At 35.1% G+C, this 15,682-nt stretch overlaps 1 protein-coding gene across 1 annotated transcript in view; it reads right to left on the bottom strand.

The window, feature by feature from the left end:
* KCNH7 (potassium voltage-gated channel subfamily H member 7) overlaps positions 1-15,682 on the bottom strand; it is a 451,727-nt gene that overhangs the window by 114,255 nt on the left and 321,790 nt on the right. Inside the window, exons 4-6 of the mRNA XM_027129726.1 lie at positions 13,399-13,827; positions 8,794-8,814; positions 690-904 (exon numbers count right to left, since the gene is read on the bottom strand). Coding sequence (XP_026985527.1) covers positions 690-904; positions 8,794-8,814; positions 13,399-13,827 — 665 coding nt within the window. The remainder of the gene's footprint in view (positions 1-689; positions 905-8,793; positions 8,815-13,398; positions 13,828-15,682) is intronic.

The following is a 15,682-nucleotide window of genomic DNA, read 5'->3' as shown; positions in this document are numbered from 1 at the left end:
AGACTCATGAATTCCCAACAATGTAAGTGCATTGTAAGCAAAAGCTGGGTACTGCTTAGGTTGGTATTTTGATATAATAAATACAAATCATTTTTCTTTATTCTTTAAAACAGGACTCTTGCTAGACAGTACCTTTTTACCTTAGTTCAACTTGCAATATTTTTTTTAAAAAACAATAAAATATTGTTCCTGTGAAATATATTGTTTCACTCTGACTTTTCATCAACTCAGACAGTTCTTTTCCCCAATTCCACTGACTTATACCTGACTCTACTTAGTAGTGTAAGTGCAAAAAGAGGGCCACAGTTAAGAGTAAATCCCAATTAGTTGCCTAAACCTTCGATAGACACATCCATTATATGAAAAAAAAACACATGCTTTAATAATGCAAGAGTTGGCAGCAAAACAATAAATGCCCAAACATGATGAATAGCTGGTTAACCACTTCTGCAACAAAAGGAACAAGAAAACCAAGCCAGCCCATTTTTGCTTAGTCTTGCAATAGATAAAATCATAGTCTGTAGTTTTATTTATCTATTACATTAGAGGGTCACCCAACTTCTGAGAAATTGGAGTGCAAATAAATGGCTTACCTCTCTTAATATTCATTCATAGGAAAAGGAATGAGTTTTATGGTGCAGAAAATAACTTTAAAAACAGTTAAAATTGATAGTAAAATCGTGTCCTACCTGGGTAACTTTCTCTGTCACATTGTGTGTTCGATCTTTAACTTTGGGTGCAATAATGGTTTTATCTGAAGAAGGAGGGGATGTGTTCTTTTTTTCAGTTTTGACATCTGAAAAATTCAGAGTGAGCTGTGGAATCTTGTTAATGGTGCTGTATTTGTTGAGGTTTGAATCCGACGTGGATCCCAGGAGGCTTGACTTGATATGATTAAAAGGCCCTAAAAAATTGGAAAGTATTTGTAAAAGCAATATCAGGAAAAATTAAGAAAGAGATGGTCTTGAATGACCTGTTAGTAATCCATGACCGTTGTGACCCTGATTCAGATGTGACTAAATGCAGCTGGCTGATACCTGTTCACCATCTGACATATGGAGAGGCATGTGAGTATCCAAGGATAAGATGGTGCCCTAGGTGTGCACCCAGAGAGCAGATGACAGCTTTAGCTGTTAACTGGCTTCTTTCATTAAAGGCTGGAATAAAAGAACGAACTCTACTCCCTATTATTGGCTAAATTCTACTTTCAAAGTTTCTCAAGAATTTCTTTTTTTATAATTTAAGAATTATTCACGGAAGGACTTTTATAATTTAGGAATTATTCAAGGAAGGTTAAAATCATGTTGGCCATGAAACTTCTGAATGGCTGTCTAGCCTGCTCCAATTCGTATTACTCCCTTCTCTGTGCCATAACAAGTGACAAGCCAGTTGTGTTCTTCATATGCTTCTATTACATGTATGAGATGCTTCCCAGAGATTCTGAGAGTTAAGTCCAGACAGGAATTTCAGGTAACAATGAGAAGGACAAATGTCATTTATGTGTATGGGTGTGTGTGTGTGTGTGTGTGTGTGTGTGTGTGTGTGTGTGTGTGTGTGTGTGTGTGTGTTACGTGGACTATATTGAAAAATTTGGCTCCTATGGGAGAGTTTTAAATCTTTCCTTTCTTTTCTTTTTTTCCCTTTTATTTAGATTTAAGGCTGACCACTTTTTGAGGGGGAAAAAAAACATAGCAGAAGAATGCTTTGGCAAACATAACTTAAAACTGAAGTGACCATAGTTGGGTAAATAAGACTTGTCTGGGGTTGGCAGCACCTGGTTACATCTTTTTTTTTTTTTAACCATGCTATACATTAGATACCCAGATCTTATTCCTGGAAATTTGGACTCTTTGACCAACGCTAGTCACTTCTCACATTCCTTTCTTACGAAGACAATCTGGCACTGTGCCAAGACCCTGGGCCCCTTAGTTGAGGATAAGTACACTGACCAGCTACATATTCTTTTGAGATGAACCTATTGTCTGTTGCTTATAGAGAGTCAAGAAATGCTCCAAAGAGTTTCTCCTTTCTTGTATCATTCTATGGCTACATTCCCAGCCTATATCTTAATATTTAAATTTGTAAAATATTCTAGGACTTCAGATTTCTTAGATATTGTCTTTTTCCCAACTCTAATGTCATATTTTCACTGCTTAGGTGACTTTACTGCACACAGGGATATTGACATGAAATTATATAACACTGAGCTCAGGTATATACTTAAATTGTATTTCAAACCCTTAAGCATACTTTTCACACTGTAACAGTACTTCACCCTAGAGGCATCTGTGGGGGAATTTTTGTTTGTTACAGTGATGGGAGGTGTCTATTCTCTCACCATGAAAAATTGACCCAGATGTCCCAACGGGCATTCATGTAGGTGAAAAGCCTATTTATAATGATCTGAGCCTTGAACTTGTTTCACATATTTTAATATACACTGAAACTTTCAGAGCTACAACTGCCATATAGAATGAAGATTTTTACTTTTTTTTGTTCATAACTTTACCAAAAGTTGTTCACCATTTTGGAAAACCAAATCACTTGGAGATACACTACTTGTGTTATTTGAGTTGCCAGTACAAAATTTCAGACTTCAGGTTACAGTCTGTGTTTGTAGCTGTCACATGCAAACATATAAATGAAGATATTTGAATCTTTTTAAAACAATGTTGGAACAAAATATTATTAAATTTGCAGACAATTATAGGAATCACACCTCAAATCATTAATAAAATTTCTGCTAAAATATTTTATATTATTGATCTCCTATATATGTAAAATGATGTATGATACAACAAAAAGAAGCCTATGTTAATTTTTAGGTAAAAAATAAACACCTGGAATGATTTAAGAACTCCCTAGAGATCTGCCACAATGTCTCCATAATGTCTTTTTTATTGAAGTATAGTCAGTTTACAATACTAGATTAGTTTCAGGTATGCAACATAGTGATTCAATATTTTTATAAATTATACTCCATACTACAAAATAATGGCTCTATTTCCCTTTGCTGCACAATATATCCTTGTTGCTTATTTATTTTATACAAAGTAGTTTGTATCGCTTAATCCCATACCCCTATCGTGCCCCTTCCCCCTTTCCTTTTGCCCACTGGTAACCACTAGTTTGTTCTTTATGTCTGTGTTCTCTATAATGTCTTGATTGCCATTTCTTCTTCTAATCCATCTTCTAGTTCCCATTGCTTCTGAAGGCGTATGGTCTGCAAGGTCTTTTTTAAGCATTGGAGGATAAATATACATCCTGATGTTTAGTGGGATTTCTTTCTCCTGTGCAATGCATTACTATTGCATTGCATGTTATCCCATAGGGAATCATTTTGACATTAAACTTAAAACCAAGGGCCAGTTCATTTTTGTGGATATCATACTTTCTCACTTTCTCCCCAGTTGATTCTGGCTTTATTCCTAATTTAATTTTGATTATTTACTATTTTAAAAATTTATATATAAATAAGTCCGATCTGTCATTATTTATTCCAATAGTGGTTTTTACTTGGTTATCCCTCAGTACTCCTGCTCTATCATTTTAGCCAGTACTTATGTGGATTGTTTTATATGTCTTTAATGTTCTTAAAACCAAATTTTTTTCTTATTTCTGATAATCACATTATGTCTTCTAGTACAGTTATATTTGAACATTAACATATTGAGAGAAATATTTTATTATAAACTACTTTCCTTTTAACTCCTCCTTTAAATTAAAGTTAAGGAATAATGTTGAACTTTTAGAAATAGGTTAAATCATCTCTGAACGTCATTTCAGGATAGTAAAATGAGTATAACAAAAAGTTGAAACGAGGGGACATTAGTCTGATAGGGCTGAGAAACCAGTGGCCAATACACATCACACTAAGATTTGGCCTCAGAATATTACTTTATTGCAATCTGTGTTTTAGCTTCTCTTACTTACTAGTGGAAAACCTTTCTAAACTGTTACTCTATTCTGTTTTTTTTTAATGTTAAATCTAGGCATTTAAAGAATTCAGCAGAACTTAAAATACTGCTTAAAATAATTCATGCATGCTTAGATAAGGCATTCAAAATCTATTTCATCTTGTATAATAAAAATCATTATGCTATTTTCCACTGATTTTGAAGCAGATGTTTACATGCTGGGGTCTGTTAGTGTCTGCAAGATAATCAGTGTCAGCTTAGGTTTCTCTGAAATCTGTCTAAACTCTAATCAAAATAATTTCCTACACTTTAATTAAGAAACGTATTAGTAATATCCTCATTTTACCAGTTGTAAGCCCAAGCAGACACAATAGGAGGCCAAAATGGAATAAGAATCAAGGACCAGAAATTAGAATGCAGGGTTTCCTATCTCCTAGGTCTATATTCAGAAAGGCCTTGGTTGAGGACTTAAAGGTGAAAGGCAGCCTCCCTGAGTGTGATCATAAACAGATGGCATTTAAAATTCTAAAGAAAGAAAGGAAGATAACCTGAAAAACAAAGTAAATGAATTTAAAGAAAATAAATGGGCAGAAATAAAGGGAAATAGTAGATTCAATAGAAAAGAATGTAAAGCTCAAAAGTATTCAGGAGGACTTGATATTCTTCAGAGAAACATTTGCAGAATGGATGACCAAATTAAATTTTCTAATATACTAGTAGGAGATGGAAAACAGGTGACCAAGAAGACTAAACCAACAGCTGGATAAAGCTCTAATATATTACAAGTGTCTGAGTAAATATAAAATAAGCCAGGTTCTAGCTACAAAGAAATATACTGCATTTAAAGATCAAGCTAGAGGCTAAAGCAACATCTAGGAAGAATTTTAGATTAAACGTATTTAAAATTTTTATGATAAGGTTATTTCAATTTATCATGAGTTACAAGATGCTAAAGGAGAATATATTCTCCTTAAGATGGTGCTGGAAATATAGCTAAGGACATCTGATAAATTTTAAAAAATAATAATGTTAAAAAAAATAAATAAATAAAGATTATTGCTCTTGAGAGCCAAATGGGACGGGAGGGAAAGAAACCAAAAAGATTAAGGTTGCTTTCAAATCATCAGGTCTTTATACAATATACCTTACAGCATGAGTTTATCTGGCTAAAGTTTAGTAAAACCTAAATTGCTGAAGTGGCTTAACATCAAAGAAAATGCGAATGCAGTGTTCATTAATTGGATTTTATAAAAGATCACTGTCAATAAGCATAAGGTAACCAGTTTAACATTAAAAAATATATAAGAATTAGTCACCAAATTATTTATACTCAATATCCATATTGTTTGTTTCAGTGCATAACATATACTTTATAGAAGAAAACTGTCATGACTGAAGGTCAATGTGCAAATTCTTATAAGATCACAAATACTTGGTATGGCCAATGCAGCATATGAGATACAAGTTGTATCAGATCTGTTGATTTCCTTTGTGTGTCTGATAGGTTTTGTAGCTAGAGAAATCTTGGGGGTAGTTTTGTTTCTGACTCATATGCCAGATTCACAGACAAGTTGGAAACTGAACATATCATTGTCAGTGGGATACAGAGTTACTTGGGATAATGAAGAGGTGGATGCAATAGAAGGGTAAAATTATTTTAATGACTGACTTACTAATAAGGGTAAGTGGGGTTAATTTTTATGATGACTTGGAAGGCAGAATAAACAGAAAAACCACTAGGATTAAGTTTGCCTCCCACATGTTAGAGAAATTGTTTAAAAAGTGATGCACACACTCACACATACATATAAATAGCATATGCAATTTATCTGAATTAACTTTTTCACTCTTTGATAATGGGTTACAATTTTGGAACTCTGAAGTCTTATTTTAAAGAGTCAGAGTGCTAAGGGAATTATTAAAGGAAAACAAAATTGATCTTAAGAAAGGAGGTAAAATGGAAATTGTTCCATTTTAGCAGAAAAGCTTGAGTACCAATTTGCTGTTTTTATACTGTGATGTTACATCAAGAATAGAAGTAACTGGCTAGTATCTCTGTCCACTCAGGATAGATGAAGGGGAAAACAATTACATTTCAGCAAGAAGGATTTGAGTTAGCTCTTTGTATAATAGGCAGTAAAATAGATTTTCCAAGAAAGTTAAAGAATGGAATCCTCTAGAGATAAAGATGCTTCTACCACCTGTGCAAGAGATTTAGCCAATACTCTTGCCTGAGGGGAATAAACTGCAGTAGATGATATTAAAGACCTTCCAAGCGCATTTCTAAATCATTTATTTTATTTTGTTAAAGAAATTATTTTTGGTTGAGTTAGATATTGAAAAAACTGTAATTATGTATTTGCATACAAAGAAGTGTAGAAATTTGTTTATTATTATTATTATTGTGTTACGCAGGCCTCTCACTGTTGTGAGGGGACGTGCAGGCTCAGCGGCCATGGCCCACGGGCCCAGCCGCTCCGCGGCATGTGGGATCCTCCCGGACTGGGGCACGAACCCGTGTCCCCCGCATCGGCAGGCGGACTCTCAACCACTGCGCCACCAGGGAAGCCCCTGTTTTTTATTTTTTAAAATTTTTATTTAAATGTGGTTTAGTAACAAGGTCACAAAAATTTAAAAAGCATACTAATTCATTGTTCTATATCTAATTAGCATATTAACTGCTCTGTGAAAATCTCAAAGAGCCAGACACTTAAATATTTTTTAAAGTTTTCAAAATCAGAGCCTGAACACATAATAAGGACATTGGAGGGCGCATTTACATTAAATTTTTATTAAATTGCACATGTTTTATCTAATTTAGGAGTTTAACTTTATAAATATTAATATGTGAAAACTTTCTGCAATGGGTTAGAATTTCCTAATTCCAAATTCTGACTTTTATGATTCATTTTTATTCAAGGACTATTGCTATTAAAAAATGGAGGATTATGCCCATCGACAGACGAATGGATAGAGAAGATGTAGTATATATGTACAATGGAATATATTACTCAGCCATAAAAAGGAACAAAATTGGGTCATTTGTAGAGACGTGGATGGACCTAGAGACTGTCAAACAGAGTGAAGTAAGTCAGAAAGAGAAAAACAAATATCGTATATTAACGCATATATGTGGAATCTAGAAAAATGGTACAGATGAACCGGTGTGCAAGGCAGAAATAGAGACACAGATGTAGAGAACAAACGTATGGACGACAAGGGGGGAAAGTGGCAGGGGGCGGGTGGTGGTGGTGGGATGAGTTGGGAGATTGGGATTGACATGTATACACTAATATGTATAAAACAGATAACTAATAAGAACCTGCTGTTTAAAAATAAATAAAATTCAAAAAAAAAATGGAGGATTGAGGAAAAAAGGGTTGGAGATTAAATGGATTAGTTTGCAAGAAAAAAATGAAATTAATGTAGTTTGAAAGACAACTATGTGAACTACTAGTTTGGAAGATTAGCAAGCTCAATTTTCTATTTATTGAGAAAAATTAGATTTATTTCTCACTGCATTTAAAGATCACTGGAAAATTAATGTCTAATAATTTATTGCTAATTGTTAAATGCTAAAGCCAGTCATATTTCACACAGACCAGTTGTCAAGAGCTGTCTGTATTCTGTTTCTTGAGGTTATGTTCTGAATTATATCAATTCAAATCACTACCCACAGCTGACACTAATTTGCTCCCTTTTAGAAATCTGAGTGGACAGGCCAAGGATAGAATAATCATGTGTATGAAATTCCATCCTGCAATTGGAGGTCCTCTGCATAGACCCTTTTTGAAGGGCTTACAAAATAAAGTTAGGCTGGGGAGAAGCTGCCACGATTTCTCTTATTTTCAAATTACCCTGTGCTGCTGACCAGAAGAGATCTTTAGCTTCTAGTGGTCTTAATTCATAATCATCACCAGCTCTGAGTTAGTTAGGGAAGCACTTGAGAAATCAATATACAAAACTTCACAGTGATCGGAGCAGCAGTGACATACAGAAGAGGCCAAAGCAGTGAATTCTAAGTAATGATGGTTACTGGTGGAGACGTGTCCATGCAACACACATGCACAAATGAGTCATTGTCATCATATGCACACCGACAGCAGCATGCGTAGCCTATGTTAAAGGACTAAGCTCCAAAAGTTTTCAACTGGATGAAAATATGTTATATTTTGTGATTATTTGCATCTACTATAATAGAGTAGAAAAACTGAAGTGAATTTCCAATTTTTAGTCAAATCCAGATTTATCCAGAGGTATTGCCCAGTTAAACATTACCCTACAGTAGCTGTAGGTCATGCTAGTGATTTCAGACTTATATAGGACACAGTTAAAATGACTGAAATGTAATATAGAAAAATAGAAAATGACTATCATGCATATACAGTTTACTACTACAGTAAGCTTAAAACCATACCCCCTGCCATCCAGGAACGTGAAACTAGTTTTAAGGAAACAAAAGAGGAACAAGTGAAGTGATGCTGTCATGTAGCACTTTGCTTATTTTATTTATTCTTGTACTCAAAAAGGCTTTTTTCTTTTTGGCTGAAATAGGCTTATGTGCCTCTTTTATACCGGAATATATTTAGCTTAATATTTGCTTCTTTCCAAATTATTCAAATATTTAGGAAGTCTTCAATGTCAACCTAGGCTTATACTTCTTGCAGGAAAAAGGAGTTCATAGTCATATTGGTGGCACAGCTGAGAAAGTAACAATGTCTCCAGCAAAATCAAGCCATGATGTCTCCACCAGGCACCTGGGCTCACTAAGGGCAGCATGATGTTGCATTGAACACGGCATACAGCAGGCAAGTTAACATGCCGAGTAAAGGGGCAATCTAAGCATCAGATGATGAAATTTGAGTTCATACGTTACCTTTAACGTTGCGACCATTGTCTGTTTTGAGCACATAAGGAAAAAAAGAGAGAAATATAAAAAGCAGACTAAAATTATGTTACATGCACTGAATAACTTCTGTAACAACAGTCAGAGAAAACAGGATGTAATGATTGAAAATTTATCTTTGAAATTAACATTTTGTACTATTCAACCAAGTAAGATGCATATGCTAAAAATATCTGCCATAATAAGCATCTGTGTTCAAATATGTGAAACATTTATCTCACTTAATTTAAATGGATTCCAAGATCCAGATTTGGAGAAAGCCATACCCACATGCCTGCAATTGTGACAAAAACTTTCAAACTTGTCAGAAGTCAATTTTAGTGTTACTTCAGCCATCACTTACAAAGAAAAACTACACAGCATTTTGCATGTTAAGTAACGTTTTTCATATTTAACCTAGTGTGTTAATAGAAAAATGCTTCTAAGACAATGGTTTACTTTAACAAACCAACTTGCATCATTAATCACAATTTTATGAACCGTTCTTCCCACAAGTGTTCTTCAATGTACATTTTGAAAATACCAAATAGTACTCAAAGAGCCATTCTTAGGCAAAAGTAATTATAAGAAATCAGTGAAAGATTTGACTATTTAAAGGTAATGTGAGCTTTAAAAATTTATGTTGTCCACAATGCACTCAGTGTAATACCTAGAAAATTCAGGAAATTTGTTTATATTATAATGGATTTGTTGTCAAATCTCAGAATGGAGTGTTTGCAGATTCATTCTGAGATTAGCATTCTGACTCTTTGTTGCATATATGCTACTAAAAAAATATTCATTACTAGTTTTGAAACAAACAAGCTTAATGTAAATGAAGTCATGTTAAAATCATTTAAATATATCCAAAATTTGAAAAATCTGTTCCACATTTGTTGACATTTATGCTAATGCTGTTCATATTTAAAATCTTGGGATATATAATAATTGTTTCAAATCTTACAACTGAAGCAATTTCAATAATGCAGTATATTGAATGGCTAGCATAGACACTACCTCACATAGAGATGCACAAATAAAGTTGTGACCTTACATGTCAATGCTCTGCTCTCTTTGAGGGACCATAACAAACAAATAGCGTTAATGGAAGAGACCTCGATTACATAGAGTTAATTATCTCCATCAGAAGCTAGGCCAACAATCATTAGTAAAGTAATAACTGCTTGCAAGCAAGTAGTTAAATATTATAATTCTATTCATCAACCTGGAAATTACATATAAAGAGTTGCAGTTTCCAAAAAACCAAATGCCCCAAAGTTACATTATATAGTTAATGCTGCTTTGACCTTCTGAGGCAGGGCATGTGGTCTGTGTGCTGGTGCTAGCTGAGATCTGCTTGTTGACACTGTAAGTGCAGAAATTGACACTGTATGTGCAGAAATTAGAGTAAGCACTAAGAGTGCTTGACACTGTAAGTGCAGAAATTACACTGTAAGTGCTGACATTAGAGTAAGCAGTAAGAGTCTTGTAGCAGTTTGACAGAGTAATTTTACGTCTGTTCAATTTAATAATACAACAATTGGTGTTTATATTTTGTATGTCTATTTTTTAAAATTTCATTTTCTTGTAGTGCAATTTTACTGTATTTACAAATATGTTGGTATGTGATGGATAAGAAAAAAATACTCTGGTCCTTCACCACAAATGATTTGAGAACTATGGTTCTAAGGTATTTGATAATCTAGATTAAATGAAAAGATAATGTAAAATATTATGCACTGATATATTTGCAAATTACTTAAAGTTCCATAAAGATAGCCTATAGAGGAGGGAATTTTTCTTCTTGAGTGAAGAGACAACAATCTGAATTCAAAATCTGGTGCATGTGGGATTTAACCTATTAAAGAGCTACATGAATTCATAAAATTAAAATCAGGTTTAAAAGTTTTCCATCTTGCCTTATCAGTGGCTCAGTTTCTAAAGTCTATTAATTTATAAAGCTTTAGGACTTATAGGTTCGCCTATGCTAATCAATGACTTTGTAGCTAAAATTGAAGTACAAAATACCCTCTGAATTTATCCGTTGGTAGTCAGACATTGACATCAGCGTCTGCAAGCAAGTGATACAGTTTTTTGAAAATAACATAGCTTGGGTGGGAGAAGAAAATTGAGGATGATCTCAACACTGAGTGTCCCTGAATAGGACCTGTACCGAGAAGCCCAAAATATTAACACATCCTCTTCCATAATTGTATCAGTAACTGTGTGCTAAATGGAGACCATATAAAATTGAAAACAATGAAGTTAAATCGTGAAATCTGATCTAACCTACTCAGCACCACTGTCAAAACACAGGCTAAAAGTCTGTACCATGCACTGAATATGTATCATTTAATATTGTTTCTGAACGTTATTACACTGTAACTCAGGTTCTAGGCAATAAGGCCAAGCTCTGAAAAGTCAGTATGCTTCCTAAAGATGACTACACAAATTGGACTAACAAACAAAAATATATGCTGGTCATTTGAATTATCATATTGGATTTACTGTTGTTCAGCCTTAGGATCTATTGCTCAAAGATCAAATTTCAGAGATTTCATTTAGTCAGGAGAGAGTGAGCATGCTGTGACTAGATGCTGTAGAGCCTTACACAATGATCCAGTTTGGAAATTGTCCTTGATTTTATTTTCCTTTTCCCTTTGACTTTCTTTGGACTAGAGATTAAAGTGGATTTGCTAATTGCTCTTGTACCACATCAAATCTATCTCACAGAAAACTGTTCTTTTTGTTTCTTTGACATTGATTTGTCTCTCTTTGAAGTTTTTCCTGCCAACTCATTTTCTTTCACCTCTTCTGCCTTCTCTACTTCACTGCACCCTTTAAATAAAGATCCCCGCATGATTCAATCCTAAAACTGGTTTAAATTTCAGAGTACTACGGAACAGATAACTCATTATTTCCTGATGGTGTAGTTCTGGAACATAATTCATGAGCACGATCCTCTCAATGTCACACCAAGGCTTATTGAGTTCCTTCCATGAAACAGGCAACTGTGCTGGAGACCAAGGCCATGGAGCCAACTATGCCAGAACTCCTGTGCTAGAGAAGCTCTCAGCGACATCATTATTTGTTTGTATATCTAATAGGAACGCAAGACATATAATGTGGAATAAATGTAGAATGTAAGAAATGCTATAATATATGTAAACACTGCCTTGCACACTCAGGTGTGAAACCATTTAATTCTTCGGGTTTGGAAAGGAGAAACGGGTCCTTATGGCTATGAGTAGTAGTGTGAGGAGGGACAAAGTGAGGAAGAGTATTCCCAGCAGAACAAAGAAATGAAGCACAAAAATGCATGATATATTTTTGGGAAAGGCAATTATTTTTGTGCAGGTTTAGAATTGAGTATATAGTAGCGGAGGAAATCTTGCAGGGGCTAGAAATGAGGCTTGAAAACTAACTGTGGAGAGTTGGAAAATTGTCTAGTACCCTACACTAAGGAGCCCCGTGATCAGATACATGTTTTAAAAAGAAAACTAGTGGCAGCACGGATGATGATGGGATCTCGAAGGAATAAATACCACAGAAAGGACAGTGGGCCTCTCAAGAACCCAAATCTGTAGAAAAGTGAGACTAATGTATGCATGCAATGGGTACCCTGAATCTGGACCTCCCCAGAGAAGATTCAATGACTCAACAGACCCTTGCAGCAAAGTTTCATAGAGCAGGAGCGAAGGAAGAAAAGCTTTGCATGGATAGATTGTGGATTCTGGAGACCAGACCTGGGTTTGAGGGCCAGCTCTGACATTCTATAACCTTGGACCAATTATTTATTTAACATATCTAAGCCTTAGTTTCCTCATCTATAAAATGGGCTTAATAATAGATCCTAACTCATAGGGTTGTTGTTATGAGAATTATAAGAGAATCAATGTGTGTCAAGCACTTACATTGCCTCACTCATGTAAATATCCAACAAATGTTATCCATCATGTTCATGATGGATTGCTTTTAGCATTGCCTTTTAAGCATCCCTACTTTCACTACTGGCTAATACATGAATGTGACCTTGAAGCGGGCAGAGAGAAATAAATGAATTTTGACTTTGCACGTCAAGTTGTTTTTGGTTGAGCCCCTTCCCCCTACCTATCCTTTCCCTGCTCCCAATTAGTGTATAGATTTCTGATCACTCAGTATATCACATTTCATACACCTCTTCCTTTAGAGAGAGTTGGTCGATAAAATAGTCCTGTGACAGCACACTACTCTTTTTTGCCCAGGTCTTGACTATTTACTAAATGTAGCACAATTAATTATGCTTGAGATGATAGTGTCATCACCTAAACAGGTCTTATATTAAGCATTAGTTAATTAACACTCCATAAAGTAAGCAGATAATAGTCATCATTCTATCTCAGAAAAGGACGAAGAAGCCGGGAGAAACCAAATTATTCACTAGGGCTCAAAGAGGAAATCAGTAACAACTCTGAATGTAGAACTCATATTTTTAATAGACTCTACTCACATTTCTTCTCCAAAGGTATAAAGATTAATGTCAAAATTAAACACAATAAGAAATACCTTTCTTTACCCCGTAACATATGTTTCCATATTTTAAAAATACAAACATACCTTCACTGGCATGTCGGTCTCTAAATATGTTCTTGGGGTGGACACTGAATCCTTCTATATCCTGAACCGATGAAGCCCTCCGTATACTACAAATGCTTTCCTTTGATCTGGAATGAGTCAGCTGGGAGCTTGACTGCAGCATGTCGGGATAGAGTCGGTCCCATTGCCTTTTGGGAGAGGAATGGTCAAGAGGTCCGGATATATTCACCAAGGGGGAACATTTGCTGGGCTGTATCAAGGCTTTTGTATCATCTGCTTCCGAGGGGCTGCAGCTTTCTTTAGTAGGAGACTTAAAGTGCTTCATGGCTACGGAATCATCGCTGTGCTTAGATGAATCGATCACTACCACATCGGGATCTTCTTGTGGTAAAGACTGCTTTCTGTAAGTGAGAACTCTCAGACCAGGGAACTTGAACCCAAAAAGTTTCCCTACAAATACAAACAGGAAAGAACACTGTTACAAGACAAAGGATATAGCGCCTAAAACAAACAAATGAACCTTGTTGACTCATATTTAAATACTGTGTAAAAAATTATTAATACTTAAGTCATTTTACAGTCAGAATGAGGTATATTGTAGAAAACTTCTCTGGGACCAATGTGAATTATCATATAAGTTGTAAGAAAATAGTGAAATAATTTTACCATGTTTCTGATGGTTAGATATACTCCAGCTAAATAAAATCATTATTTGGATGACGCAAGGTTTTTTTTTAATAAACTGAAAAAAAAATCACTATCCATCCATTTTTTTAAAGGGAAACTGAAGGTTGGAGCACAGTTTAGAAAGGAATGGATACTTTGTATAAAAGGGCCAGCTACAGGAAAGATTATATTATATTATATTGTATTATATTATGTTGGAGTGGAGGTAGAGGGGGATGTAATTGCATTGGAAGTGGAGGAAAGGGAATGGCGGGGGGGTAAGGCGTTGGCCTGACATACCTAGAAGGTTTGTATTGGATAATATTGCTAGTCAAGTGTGGATGGGAAAAGTGGGGTCAATTACATATGTCCTCATTCTGTTTGGGATTCTTTTTTGTTTGTTTGTTTGGGATTCTTGAAAAGCTTTTGGTTTCAGAGAGAGATGTACACATAAGAATTTCTTTTTCCTGATTATTTTTTGTTCCAGTGTCAAAGAATATGGCATGGAATGTTAAACATATCTCAGGTTGATGCTTAGAAGTGCAACTAAATATAAACATTAAAAGGTAGATATTAAAAATGAAAATATTAGCTAATAAATTTACTGGTAGTAAAAAATGCAAATTAAGACAAGATAATATCATTTTCCACTCTTCAATTTAGCAGTAAATGAAGAAAAGAAACATAACATCTGGTGCTGGCAAAGAAAGCTGACGAGCATTCTGACGCTTTGCTGGTAGAAATGCAAATCGTTACAAATTCTTTGGAAAGTCATCCTACGATATCTATTAAAGTGAAAAATACACTTTTCACTTGACTCAGCAATCTCATCTATAGGATATTACTGTACAAAGGCACAAAAACTAGATACAATCTTTTTTTTTTTGCGGTATGCGGGCCTCTCACTGTTGTGGCCTCCCCCGTTGCGGAGCACAGGCTCCAGACGCGCAGGCTCAGCGGCCATGGCTCACGGACTTAGTTGCTCCGCGGCATGTGGGATCTTCCCGGACCGGGGCACGAACTCGTATCCCCTGCATCGGCAGGTGGACTCTCAACCACTGCGCCACCAGGGAAGCCCTAGATACAATCTTAATATCCACTAGAAGGAGAATAGTTGAATAAATGTGGCATTTTTATACTTTGGAATCTTATGATGTTCTTTAAAAAACAATAATATGTTTTGATTAGGTTATTCAAATACAGTTTTATGTGAAAAGGCAAGTTTCAGCTTAATGTGCTTATAGTGATATTATTTCATTAAAAATAATAAAACCTTATATTTGCCCATATAAGTTGCATGGCAGTAGAGAAAGATGTGGAAGAACATATTCCACAGTTTTAATGTCGACTGGCTCAGTATAATGTATGCATTCCTCTTTATATATCTTTATTGTTTGTTTCATTGAGCATGCATTCTTTTATAAATTAAAAAAAATAAAAAGGTAAAACTTCTACCCCTAGAAGAAATGAAAAGATAAGAGAAAGCATTCAAAAACTACTGCATAATTCAAAGCTTTTCTAAGTATTGTCTACAAGAAAATGCCAATTCTAATTTTTGTTTCTGTTCTACAGTAGCCTAGGTCCACATCGCCCCATGGCTTTACAATCACATGTTGCCCTTCGAGTCAGTCAGCTGGTG

This window comes from Aethalodelphis obliquidens, unplaced genomic scaffold, assembly GCF_003676395.1.
Source record: "Aethalodelphis obliquidens isolate GAN/ISIS:26980383/991018 unplaced genomic scaffold, ASM367639v1 scaffold2, whole genome shotgun sequence".
NCBI lineage: Eukaryota > Metazoa > Chordata > Mammalia > Artiodactyla > Delphinidae > Aethalodelphis > Aethalodelphis obliquidens.
Note: the sequence above shows the minus strand (reverse complement) of the source record. Positions and strands in the feature narration are given on the sequence as shown.